Source organism: Centruroides sculpturatus, unplaced genomic scaffold (genome assembly GCF_000671375.1).
Source record: "Centruroides sculpturatus isolate CEXI.00-Female unplaced genomic scaffold, Cexi_2.0 scaffold969, whole genome shotgun sequence".
Taxonomy (NCBI): Eukaryota; Metazoa; Arthropoda; class Arachnida; order Scorpiones; family Buthidae; genus Centruroides; species Centruroides sculpturatus.
The window spans coordinates 107,335-122,010 of record NW_019385162.1 but is presented as its reverse complement, the minus strand read 5'-3'; the positions used below and the strand labels follow the sequence as shown (position 1 = coordinate 122,010).

At 30.0% G+C, this 14,676-nt stretch overlaps 1 protein-coding gene across 1 annotated transcript in view; it reads right to left on the bottom strand.

The window, feature by feature from the left end:
• The window catches only part of LOC111635629 (eukaryotic translation initiation factor 4 gamma 3-like), a 90,925-nt gene that overhangs the window by 34,413 nt on the left and 41,836 nt on the right, over positions 1 to 14,676 (bottom strand). Inside the window, exons 13-15 of the mRNA XM_023380645.1 lie at positions 5,817 to 5,901; positions 2,949 to 3,121; positions 1,974 to 2,178 (exon numbers count right to left, since the gene is read on the bottom strand). Of these exons, the coding sequence (XP_023236413.1) occupies positions 1,974 to 2,178; positions 2,949 to 3,121; positions 5,817 to 5,901 (463 nt within the window). The remainder of the gene's footprint in view (positions 1 to 1,973; positions 2,179 to 2,948; positions 3,122 to 5,816; positions 5,902 to 14,676) is intronic.

Sequence of the window (14,676 nt, the reverse complement as noted above, 5' to 3'; positions counted from 1 at the left end):
GGTAATCTGACACACCTTTGGTCCCATACCTGTCGGATTATCAAGGGACAACTGTATTTTAATTTTTTTGTTCGTTTTTATTTACCCAATGTTTAATATTATCTTTACTTTTTATAAATAAAAACGACCTCGAATAGTTTTTAAATTTTTTTAATTAATATATTTTATTTTATATAAATTTAATTAATTAGGGGGGTCGGAAATCGCAATAAAATTTTTAATTTTTTAAAAATATTTAAAAATACAGGCCTAGTTAGTATTCACCCTACTTTAAACCCTTTTCCTCCCGAGATGTCTATGAGAATGTCCCAGGAAATCCAACACCAGATGTTCTCAAGGTCATCTAGCTGTGTAAACAATGACTCATCAGTGTCAATTTTCACAGAAAGGCAAGACAAAGGAAAATAAAATTTGAAGCTTTTTCTTCAAAATAAATGCATTTCTTTCATTTTTTTTCAGTTTTAAGTATTTTTTACGTTTAATTAAATTAATATCAAAAATGTCAATGTCCTTAAGGGGTTAGTCTTTGCACACTTGCCCCGATTGATTTCAAAGGCCTTTGCACATTTTGCACTAGCCCAGTGGCGTANAACACATTCTAGTTTCAGAGACATTAAAATTTTTAAAAGAATGTAATTAAAAATGCATATTAGACTAAAAAAATAAGTATTTTCTACATTAAAAATTTCAAACTTCCAATTTTTTAAACAAGCCTCATTGAATTTATTATTACAAATTAAATGATTTTCAGATACTTTAATTAATAAACAAGCCTTTTCATTTATTAAAAAAAATTCAGTTCATAACAGATAAAACAATTTATAAAATGTTGGTATAATTTACCTTCGTTATTTTTATTTTACTAGGATCAACAAAGTTCCGACTTTGTTTGTTTACAGGAGTCCATTCTTCTGAATAAGGATTACCAGTTCTACCTAATATATGCAAATAAGATTAGTATAGAAAATAAATTTATAGAAAGTTAATAATTTAATCTATTATTAAGTAATTTAAAATTTTTAATGCGAATTTACTTTTCCTTCTTTCCCTATCATCAGATCTTTTTGGTGGTGCAGCATGCTGCAGTAATAACTGTTGTTCTTGTGCTTCTTTTTCCGCTTCACGATGAATCTGATCTATAGTTTTTGGATTATTTTCATCACGTCTTGGAACCCAATTTCTCTGAAATAAGAAATTAGCAAATAAGTTCAATAATTAATATTTATTAATATTTTCAAAATTTTAATTTCATTTTCAGAATAAAGTTTAAATAAACAAAATAGATTCAGAGCAGAAGACAAACATGTTCATGTTCCATTTAATTTATTTCTAGTATAATATAGTAAAACCTCACTAATTCAAATTACTATTTTGTATAGTGTATTTTTTAAAACAATGATAAAATAAAATAAATCTGACAAATCTAATCTGAACGTTAACAACTATTACCTTCCTCTTAAATCAGCATGTCAATATGTAATCAAAAAACAGAGAAGAAACCACAAACAAAAATTAGTTTCTTTTTATACACTCAAATTAGTAAATGTTAACAATGGCAAGAACAATACTACTACTTCTTTTGCATTGGAGAAGTTTATCAAACACACTTGTATTTGTTCATTTAAAATGCACAAAATAATTTAACTTTAAATAAAATGTACTTTTTGAACCATATAATACACATTTGTGTAAGAATCTCGGTAATTTAAACTAGACTTTTATTCTGAATTACTAGGGTTCTACTGTAATTTTGTTTATAAATATCTTTTATATCTAATTAAATAAAATTGGTATATAAATAATACTTCATAAAATACTTTATAAGATTAACATAAGATATCATTATAGACATTTTATGTTTTAATGCCCACTTAAGTAAATTAAAATTTTAATTAATATTTTTTCATAAAGCTGACAATGATAAAATAAAAAGGAATTAAACTATAATTTAACAAAAATATTTATCATCTAACCAGTTTTTTAGCTGCAGCTTGAAGAATGTTAGCAACTAGTTTTCCAGCAGTTCCCGAAACAATGCAAGGAGCAGCTATTTTCTTAAGAAAAGTTAAAGGTACAGTACCATCTTGTATCATTGGAGCAATCATTTCCCCAAGATACTCCCAAAACCTAGGGATATCAATTGCTGAATCTTCTGCCATTTCTAATATTGGCATAAACCTAAAATAATAAAAAAAAAAAAAAAAGTTCTCAAATATCAATCTTATATTTTATTTGAATATTAAAGCATATTAATATTGTAGGGATATAATTTTTATTCAGTAGTTTTATAAATTATAACAACTATAAACATCAGAATAGACAATTCAAATTATGTTTTTGAATAATATGGTTTATTTTATTAAATAAAGGAGAAACATTTTAATTAAAAGTAAAATTTAGCTAGTTTGTATTCTATAAAATTTCATTTTTTATATCAGCATTGTAAGCATCACAGATAATTCTGAATTAACTACAAATTCAATAATAAATGTTTCTAAAATATTTTAAAACAAATTGAAAACTGAAAGTATCACTTATGATTAAAACAGTTTTAATTTAACTCAGATGGTTGAGCAGTCAAGGAGGCAGCCTACTGCTCTGGGGGACCTGGGATTGAATCCAAAAGGGTCAAAAAATCCCCAGGAATTTTTTTGAAGGTGGTTTATCTTGATATGTTGGGCCCTGACCCTCACCACCCGGCCACCCATTGTGGGCCTGGCCAAACTCATAATTGGCTTGCTAAAAGAGTCTCTCTTAGGCAGTGCCCACAGGGTAAAAAAAGTTTTAAAAAAAAAAAAACGGAAAAAATATCTAATTACATAATAATCCACAAAATTAAGCATTCTAATAATGTTGTTATAAATTGCACTTGATCTAGGAAAAAATTTTAAAATTTTCTGTATTTTTATTACATGTTAATTATTCTTTAATAAATCAATTTAACATACCCTTTTATATATTGATCAATTGTAATTATCTTCTTGCTGACTAAATCTTGAAGCAGCTGGCCAACCATATTACGAGCCTGATTTGAACGCTCTAGAACTTGATTAACAGCAGCCATAATAAAATGATGAACAGAATTTTCTGAAGCAATTTCCAATACACATTGTGTTGCCTCCTACAAAAACATAAATTTATCTATAAATTAAAAAAATAAATTTCAAATATATTGTAAACATGATCAAATAATTAGTAAAAACACTAATTTAACATTTTATTTGACATATTTTGATTTGTTCACATTGAACACAATGAAAGATTTATCACATGATAAAAAAAAGCATCTTGTCTACTACTTCTAGGAAGTTTCTAGGTCCCTAAGTAAAAATGGCAACTCCACAATAGAGAAGGCATTTTGTGTTCTGTACTTTGCAAAGTTGAAATACAGGTAACTCCCATATAACACGGCACTTCTATAGCATGGATTCACTCTAACACAGTTCGAGAATTGGGAACATCCCCTGTATAACACGGTGCTTTTATAGCATGGGTTCACTCTAACACAGTTCGGCAATTGGGTAAAACCCTCGTACAACATGAAATGTAATAAAGGGTGTGTTCTTTTATACTTCTGCATAATTCTGCGCGAGCATTCTAATTGTTTTCATGGCTACTTTGAATGCTCTTTCAACAAATAATCCATTTAATGGTTATATTTTACAATTGGAATCCTTCTTTTGCTTCTAAAAGCTCACTTTAGAATTATAGATTCCTCCATCATGATACTATCGATAGTGCGGGCGCCGCGATCTTTCTTTCACTGTCGTTCCTAAATGCCTACAAACAGCAGCTCACTCCCGTTGCAGAGCGACCGCTATTAACGAATGCACCCACAAACCAGTTGATAATGCTCATGCTGAGATCATCATATAAAATGAATAATACTCTGGTAAAATATTTACTTAAATAATAAATAAGTATTTTACTTATGAAAAAAATGAATAATAAATCTGATTTAAGTAAGAATTTAACAGCATGTTTTTTAAATTTTGGAACCTAAACTCCCTTTTCGCACTAGTTCTTTGTTTCATATAACATGGATTCACATAACACGGCAATTTTTTGGAATGTAATTCCTGTGTTATACGGGGGTTACCTGTATAATAGCAGTAATTTGCAGGAACTAGAATTATGGATGCTGTGGATGAAGTGATAATAAAAAACAAATAATAAAAATATGTTGTAGTGAGTGTAGGAAGAATCTGAATATTGGTTTGATGTTTGCCAGTTGACATGAGGTGCACACACTGAGAAACTGTAATGGGCAAATGTAAAACTTGGGCAGTTTTCCATGTTTTAATGTATTGATACATAACAATGTTCTCAAACAGTAATTAACATAATTAAAATAATTTAAAATGGTAGTAGCTTTTTTTGAAAGATGAAGCATACATAATAGCTTTGAAATTCTAAAGCAAAAAATAACAATATTTGTTCTTTATTGATTTTATTTAATTTCAAGTATTAATTGCAAAAATTTTTAATGAGGAAAAATTGCATCTATAATAATTCCTTATTCAATTTCAAAAATAACAGATATAGATAAACCAGCAATGAGTTATTCAACTTTCCCAGCAACATTTAAAATTTGTGGTAGTGCCATCTGTTATCATATTTTATTAAAATTTTTTTTAAATATTTTTAACTATTATAAAACAGTAAAAAACTTAGTTTTGAGAGTGGAAATGAGTTTTATAAAAAATTCCAACCCTACTGCAGAAACACATCCCCCATTATTTCCCCACCTTCAACCTTTAACCACCAAAATTTAGTAGCATCAACCCCTCTAAAAAACAAACCTCCTTGCAAAAATTTCAGAAATCTTAACAAAAAGCATAGGAGTTATTAAGCTTCAAACAGTGAACAAAACCATGCCCCCACACATACTAATATCCATACATACAGAAATTAACCCTCAATTTTTTTTGCATTTCTCAACATTTCAACGTGTCCTGAATCCAAAACTAAAAATCTAAACAGTCATTTTTTGCCATATTACTATACTTTCCTTCTGTTTTAAACAGCTGAGAAAGTAAAAATCATGTTTTATGTAAATTAATACAAATTTGAAATAATGTAATGGTATTATCACAAAATAAGTTAAAACATCTAGTTAAACTATGAAAAATTTTATCATGACTAATATGCAATCATAGTGTGAAGAATAAAATGCCTAATCAGATTTAATTATTACATTATTCAATTCCATCTTTATTTTCTGCGAAAAAATTAAGTGTATGGACTAAATTATATTCTAAATTATTTCAAAACAAAATATGAGCATCTATGAAAAATTTTAGGTTAGTAAAATTCCAGAAATTTCTTAGTTTTGAGATTTCTTGATTTTCTATGCAAATACAAAGGGCATTTACACATCTTTAGAAGAATTTTGAAAAATAAAATAATTCAAAAGAATATATCTGTAACAGATTATTATTTAAAAAAGTAGTCAACTAGACATACTTGGAAACCTATTACTACATCCTAGTTGTGTCAGTTAGATTATTTATTGCATGTGTATTGATGTAATATGATTTAACAAATATACAGTATTTTAAACATTTTTGAAAGAATATATAATAAAGCCATCTTAAATTTTTTACTCAAAATCTTTGAATGGTCAGATAAATTTCATAAGTCATGTGCTGCTGATATCCGAGAACTATATGAGACTCAAAACCTGCAATTTGACCAACCACCATTTCTATATAATATTTGTGAACTTTTTATTTTCTACAAACTCTAATAAAAATAATAAATGGTATCATACTGTATATTTATTATAATCAACAATATATAAAATTTAATATTACCTTAAAATCACCAATATGTAAAAATTCATCTATTAGAGGTTTTGTTTTATTTTCCATTTCCTCCATAGAAATATCATCACCTGTTGCCTCCTACAAAAACATAAATTTATCTATAAATTAAAAAAATAAATTTCAAATATATTGTAAACATGATCAAATAATTAGTAAAAACACTAATTTAACATTTTATTTGACATATTTTGATTTGTTCACATTGAACACAATGAAAGATTTATCACATGATAAAAAAAAGCATCTTGTCTACTACTTCTAGGAAGTTTCTAGGTCCCTAAGTAAAAATGGCAACTCCACAATAGAGAAGGCATTTTGTGTTCTGTACTTTGCAAAGTTGAAATACAGGTAACTCCCATATAACACGGCACTTCTATAGCATGGATTCACTCTAACACAGTTCGAGAATTGGGAACATCCCCTGTATAACACGGTGCTTTTATAGCATGGGTTCACTCTAACACAGTTCGGCAATTGGGTAAAACCCTCGTACAACATGAAATGTAATAAAGGGTGTGTTCTTTTATACTTCTGCATAATTCTGCGCGAGCATTCTAATTGTTTTCATGGCTACTTTGAATGCTCTTTCAACAAATAATCCATTTAATGGTTATATTTTACAATTGGAATCCTTCTTTTGCTTCTAAAAGCTCACTTTAGAATTATAGATTCCTCCATCATGATACTATCGATAGTGCGGGCGCCGCGATCTTTCTTTCACTGTCGTTCCTAAATGCCTACAAACAGCAGCTCACTCCCGTTGCAGAGCGACCGCTATTAACGAATGCACCCACAAACCAGTTGATAATGCTCATGCTGAGATCATCATATAAAATGAATAATACTCTGGTAAAATATTTACTTAAATAATAAATAAGTATTTTACTTATGAAAAAAATGAATAATAAATCTGATTTAAGTAAGAATTTAACAGCATGTTTTTTAAATTTTGGAACCTAAACTCCCTTTTCGCACTAGTTCTTTGTTTCATATAACATGGATTCACATAACACGGCAATTTTTTGGAATGTAATTCCTGTGTTATACGGGGGTTACCTGTATAATAGCAGTAATTTGCAGGAACTAGAATTATGGATGCTGTGGATGAAGTGATAATAAAAAACAAATAATAAAAATATGTTGTAGTGAGTGTAGGAAGAATCTGAATATTGGTTTGATGTTTGCCAGTTGACATGAGGTGCACACACTGAGAAACTGTAATGGGCAAATGTAAAACTTGGGCAGTTTTCCATGTTTTAATGTATTGATACATAACAATGTTCTCAAACAGTAATTAACATAATTAAAATAATTTAAAATGGTAGTAGCTTTTTTTGAAAGATGAAGCATACATAATAGCTTTGAAATTCTAAAGCAAAAAATAACAATATTTGTTCTTTATTGATTTTATTTAATTTCAAGTATTAATTGCAAAAATTTTTAATGAGGAAAAATTGCATCTATAATAATTCCTTATTCAATTTCAAAAATAACAGATATAGATAAACCAGCAATGAGTTATTCAACTTTCCCAGCAACATTTAAAATTTGTGGTAGTGCCATCTGTTATCATATTTTATTAAGAAAACTTTTTATATTTTTAACTATTATAAAATAGCAAAAAAGCGTAATTTTGAGGATGGATTTTATGAAAAATCGTAAATGCTAATAACAAGTAAAANGACGCAAAACTTAACGAGTGCCTACCCGACAGTCTCGCGAATACATAAAAGAATTATTTTGTCATAAAAATAATAGGCTGGATTTATAAGGGAGAGTTTTAAAGTTCGGAGGAATACTATCCGATCGGTATATACCGGCTTGAGCGTCGATGTTGACGTCTCCCACACTCCGAAAAGTTTCGAATTATTGCCCGAAGACAAGGAAAGTCCAATTGGTATTCGTTATTTTACGTCGCTTCTTCTTGTTTGTTCTGTGGGATGTTCGTTATCCGATCATGTGTTCTTTGTCCGAACATAAAAATCTTTCGCGAAAGTGTCCGTTGTCCGACCTGTTCGTTAACCGATCACCCACTGTATTTATTTTGAATTTGCAGAACGATATATTCGAACGTCTTTGTAATTTTAAATATGATCTTACACGTTCTATGAGACGGTTGACAATGTTCCAGAATTTTAAAACCTGACGATGGCCTGTGCAGCGAGTTGAAAACGTTCGTTGCTGCGATAAATGGTTTTCAGGTGTTTTTGTGATGATTACAATCTACTATTGGAATGTTTATCGAATGTTTACTTTTCCGGCTGTTGTATCAATATATAACAGAAGGAAAATATAGCGGTCGGTCAAAAATGATTCTCTGGAAGATTTTTATATTTTTGGGCTCAGGACACCTATAAACGTCGAAAATTGAAAAATTTTGGTTTATTTTTTTCTTTTGGTATACATGGATATGGATGTGTGCGTGTGTGTGTGCGCGCGCGCGTTGACATGATTTTCTTTGCCAAATTTGAAGCTTAATAACTCATTTTCAGTAGAGTCGGACTTAATGACGATTTTATAAAACCATCCCTAACCCCAAAATTGATCTTTTTGCCTTTTTATAATAGTTAAAAATACTGTATAAAAAGAGATTTTAAAAATAAAACATGATTCTGCCGCCAAATGTTGACGGGGAAAGTGAAACAACTCGTTGCTGGATTTTTTTTATCACGGATATACCACTCTTTACCGTTGTTATATTATTAAAATTTTGCCGAAAAAGTTAAAAGTTTTACATAGAATCTGAATATAATGGTTTTTTAAAATTATTTAATCAAAAATCCATTTATTTATCATGTCGCTAGTCAGAGAAATTTATCGACAATGAAATAAAATAAAAAGCAAAAACGTTGGAAAAACCAGTGCCCTATCTGGAAGCCACCAACAGCCGTAACATGACACGCTGTTCTTTTAAGTTGAACATGGTTACTATGCTTTATAGAAAGTTTCCGATTAGTTAATTAGATAAATGAACGTTAATTGTTTTATTTAAATTAAAATACCGGAGAGGTTATAAAAATACAACATGAAAACGTCATTAAAGTTAAACATTCGACGAATTCTAGTTAACCTATGTGATTAAAGTGTAAATTCCTATGCTAGACGATCGCGGAAAAGAAAATGTCTTCGACTAAACGCGACTACGAATTAACCAAGTTCCACCGCATTACCTATTACGGTATCTTATGTATTAAGTGACCGAAGAGGTCACGGGTGTTCTAGTTAATAATTAAAAGCGTAGGCGTATTAATCGGATATTTTTGAACATTTATCCGACTGAAATTTATTCCTGTAAAGAGAAATGGAATACGCATTTTTATAAAAGATTATTGTCGTGCGCACAAACATTCAGAATATAGGCCTATATCATCATGCGTATCAGTGTTTCGTATAACTCAGAAAACAGCAAAACAGCATTGATACAATCCTTAGTATACAGTTTCGATGTTTGTAAACGTTTCACTTTAAAATTCAGCTAACATTTGGCGCTTCCTCCTTTTAATGTACCGTACGGTACACATTACAGTACTCTAATGAATTTATAATGGATTTCTGGTGTAAAAAGACTAGAAAACGCTGTACGCAATTCTTGGACAGGTAAATAGTCGTGGCGGTCGCTTTTCTTCTTCGCGCATTGAACCTTGATTTTCTCTTCAACTTTGCAGTAGAACGGCAAACTTTGGGTGACAATAATGTACTGTACAGTATAAGTTTATTCTATCAAAAGCGGTAACGCTAGTGAGTATGCAAAGTAGAAATTGGAAACGCTTTTATATCGGCTAATTAAATGCACTGTCACACTTTCGAACCTGGTATGGACTTTATTGTTCTTACGTTATATACTGTATATAGTATCACTTTATTGTCTATGGAAAGCGACGAGTTTTAGCGACAGCGGAAATATTTGACACATCGCGTGTGTGGATAAATTTACTTTTACTTACTTATTTTTAATTTATTGAAAAACATTTTAAATGTGTTTTTTAGATAATTCGATTTTATTAACAAAAGGAATCGGTTTAACTCAAACAGGAATAATTCAAAGTTTAGTATACTGGAAGTCATTTTCCTCTCGATCGTCCTGCATGGGTTTTACATATTAAACCAACTCGTTACTCGAATTCCTGAAACTGTTTAACTCTAATGAGATTTTGATGCAGTATTTTCATAACTTCTCCAAATTTTCATTTAAGTTTCATTAAATAATCAACGTGCATCTATCCAATAAATTAATCAGAAACCACCCACGACTAAAAATAAACATCGTGCCATGTGACGGCAGGTGGAGATAGTGGCTTCCAGACAGCCTGTGTGACTTAGATAACGTTACTGACAGTCGAACCTCTCTTTTAGAAACATTTTTTGTTTTATTTGGTTGGTGATGGATTTCTTTAATTAGCCGACATAATAAATAAATTAATCTTTGATAAATTAATTTAAAAAGAACGATAACAGTCCAATTATATGTAAAACTTCACAAAATTGTAAAAATACAACAATGGTAAAAAGTGGTATGTTTATGATAAAAAATGAAACATAGATCGATTCTAGGGCTAAATATCGTAATTAAAAACATTCGTGCTAAACACGGGAGTGAACGGATCTTTCTTTCGAGAAAGCATTTTTTCGGTATTTTCTTTAAGAATTTGGTTTAGGGTTTTTGTGTCTTAAGACAACACCAAGAGGTTTATATTGACAAGACGATTCTACGTTGCAAGACTCGCAAAAATAAGTTTATGGGTCACCAATAAACAGAATTTATTCCTTCGATTAATTCGGGTTTTTATTTATTTAGCGTTTGGCTTATACATGACACAAACAAAGCGTAACAAAATAAAGTAACGCAAAACCATAAATGAAATAGGGGAATAAGAAACAGTAAATCTATATCAATCAAACAATTATAAAACTGTACAATTATGTGACTGCACATATACACAAGAATATAAAGAGCGTTCAGAGCTGTATATGTAACTCGCTTATCCACTTTACGGCTTCTGAGGTGGATATCAGTGTGTCACTCCGGTCTTCTGGGTAAGCCGGCAGTCTACTCTCACGTGCAATGTACGCCCAGCAACATTAGGTATCTTCTGCCCACTCTTTACCTTTGCTATTATACTCTCACCTAAAAAAAAAAAAAAAAAAACAGACGCAAAACTTAACGATTGCCTACCCGACAGTCTCGCGAATACATAAAAGAATTATTTTGTCATAAAAATAAAAGGCTGGAATTATAAGAAAGAGTTTTAAAGTTCGAAGGAATAACGATAACATTAAAAGTGCTCAGCAAGTAAACAAAGAAAATAAAACACCTTAATTTGTTGCTGAGAAGATACGTTCCATGTATAGAATACAAATATTTAAATCAAAATTTAGAACAAAAAAAAAAATTTTTTGTTCTAAATTTTGATTTAAATATTTGTATTTTATACACGGAACGTATCTGTTACATTTTCGTTTTTTAGACCTGATGATGGCCTGTTAATCAGGCTGAAAACGTCAGTTTTTCAATTATATTTCTCAGCAACAAATTAAGGTGTTTTGTTTTCTGTTCGGAGGAATACTATCCGATCAGTATATACCGGCTTGAGCGTCGATGTCGACGTCTCCCACACTCCGAAAAGTTTCAAATTGTTGCCCGAAGACAAGGAAAGTCCAATTTTATGTCGCTTCTACTTGTGTTTGTTCTGTGGGGTGTTCATTATCCGATCATGTGTTTGTTGTCCAAATATAAAAATCTTTCACGAAAGTGTTCGTTATCCGATCTGTTTGTTAACCGATCACCCACTGTATTTGTATAGTATATTAGTATATCCCATGTAATTAGTATACAGTATCACTATTAACCAACTTCGCGTTGAATTTTCATTGATGTTAAGCCTAACAAATTTAAAAAAAAAAATAATAATTGTTGCTATTTTATCGTTAAAAATTATTTTTAAATTATTTTATTGCTCACAAAACAAACAACCACTCATAATTAGAAAATTAAGTCTCGTTTAAATACTGGCTGCCCTTTAATGGTCCAGTCATGTTGCCAGCTAAAAACACGCAAAAATTTAACAAAAATAATATTAAAGTAGCCAAGACATAGCCAAATATTGTAGTGCCACATCACTAGCGGACATTTGAAATTTGCCAACTAGAACGGTCGGTTAACCGATGTGAAGTTTATCGGGGGTCGGATAATCGATACTCTACTGCAATAATAATAATAATAATCCTTTCTATGGCCATTGCACTGCAGTTAACTTTTAATATAATTATTCACTTTTGTATGACATCATGCTTACATTAAAATAAAGCGTAAATAGTATATATAGCTATAATAATAATTAATGTATTTTTTGCCCATTCATATGTTAAGCAATCAGTTGTTATTATACTTCTATCTTTGAAATATGATAATTCAATAGAATATTGACTAAATTATAATGCAACCTTACACTTTGGGCCAGAAGTCTGTTTTATATCAAGTTCCAAGTTTAATTATACATTATCATTCTGAGGACAAGTCTTTGAAACAAATTTAAAAACTAGTTATGAAAACTCATTCGATTGGCCAAACAATCTAAAAGAATTATAAAAATACTGGTTTGAGCTCTTCAGAACATCCAAAAATCTTTTCTGCCCATGAAAAAATATGATTGTTGATAAGAAAAGAAGTAAATCTGAATTTGAGTGCACCCTAAATAACTGCTGAAATATTAGAGAAAATTAGAAAAGCATGTGTTCCATTTTTTTTTTAAATTTTGAAACAAAATATATCAATGCCATTTCCCCCCCCCCGGTTTTTCACCAGGGGAGAAAAAAAATCAGAATTTGCAAAATTACACTTAAAATACAACACAAAAATTTAGTCCAAGGTAATTTTTAACAACAAAGCAAGTTTAAAGTATTAATATTTCATAATAATGGATATATAGAAGTATGGAGGAAGCCTAACACAACATTAGAAAAATGTACCATTAAATGTGGAAGAGAAAATGTTTCAATATAGGAGTGTATGTTTGTAGCTAGAGTAAGGAACCTAGTTTTTATTGAATCTACAACAAACAGATTTGATTTAAATAAATTAAGTTACAATTTTCAAAATAATGCTCAAAAGTTGAAAGGGTTATGAATAAACTAGTAGCCTGGGACGCCCCATAGTGGGCGTTATTTACAAATTTCCATGAGGCACGGTTCCTTTGACTTTTTTGTTCCTATTAATATGCTGTACAGCTCTGTTAAAGTCCCAATGGTAAGATTTACCCTCCGAATGAAGAGGTGGCGACCCCCAAACTGTAGCCCCTGTGCGAACAATAAAGTCAAAGGAACCATACNCATTTCAAAAGAATCTAACTTATATGAAAATTGATTTAGCTGATGAGTTGGAATGTTCCTTCTCTCATTTACACTATCAATATTAGGATGTTGGCTAATATGGATAAAAGAAGAAACAATACTTCAACTCAATGATGACAGAATTTTACTAGTGAAGAATAACACCATATTCCAAACTTTCACTAATGCATAATGTAAAACCATCATGTGATATAAGTTCATAATACCACAAGACAGCTTTACAATACACAAGAGGTAGAGTTTTACATACCTCTTCTACACAAAGTTTATATATAAAGTCATTTTAATTCTCTCGCCACATTTCGAGAAAGCAATCTTCTCACTTTTATTATGCAAAAACGGAAATTCCATCCAGATTATTCCTTGTGGCTAACAAAAAATACAGTAATTCACACAATTTTAAAATTTATCAATTGTAAAAGTGGGAACCTGCTGTAATTCTATATCTAATCATTTTAATTAGCAAAAACGGTCGCAAAATTTTTTCAAAAACTTAACGTATTTAATATTTAGATAAATCAAGGAACCGTTTTACTTTTATAAAAATCAATATTATAAAACATATGTTAAATAATTTAAAAATATACATTAAATTACATTTAAATTCTAATTTAAATCTAATTTTCTAAACAAGTTCTACCAATATTAAATACAATTTTCTTCCATAAATCTTATATATATATACATTAATCATAATGCAATAATTAAAATCTATTTATTAAAAATTTTATGATTTAAAAATCAAAATAACATTTTGCAATATGAAAATAAAAAAATATTGTTACAAAGATTTGATATAATTTAGGTTTTCTTTTATCTACTGTATTTTACAGCATAAAAAATGCATTCCTATTTCTGCACAAAATATTTAAAAACAAGTATTTTGTATACAGTAATACCTTGACTTACGCTACCCCGACTTACGCGAACCTGGAGTTATGCAATTTTCAAATCTCGTCGATTCGTCTTTTGTTTGAGCACCACGCAACCCTTGATTACTCACACTCCTCCAACACTATTGTTCAGCTTACATGTTCGGACGTGTTGCGCGGAATCCACACATAGCTACAATTTATTTTGTGTTATTTATTTCTGTGTTTGTTATATCTATGGAGACTCGAGAGACTCTACTATGTCATTCAAACGAAGTAGAACTAATTCTTCTGCATAAAACAAGAAAAGAAAAACTTTATCTTTGGAATGTAAAGTTAACATTGGGTATGTTCGTAAAGTCGAACGAGTTAAACGAGAATGACGTCATCGTTATTCCTATTTCGTTAGACTTTTCGAACGATTCGTTACTAACGCGTTTAACTCGTTTGACTTTACGAACGTACCCATTATTAAAGACTTCGATACAAAAATGAAAATTTGTGAATTGGCAAAGAAGTTTGATCTACCGGAATTGTCGGTCAGAACAATTATAAAAGGCAAAGAAAAAATTCTCGAAGCTGTGAAAAATGCTCAATCTTTAAATTCAAGCATCATTCGTAAACGTCAC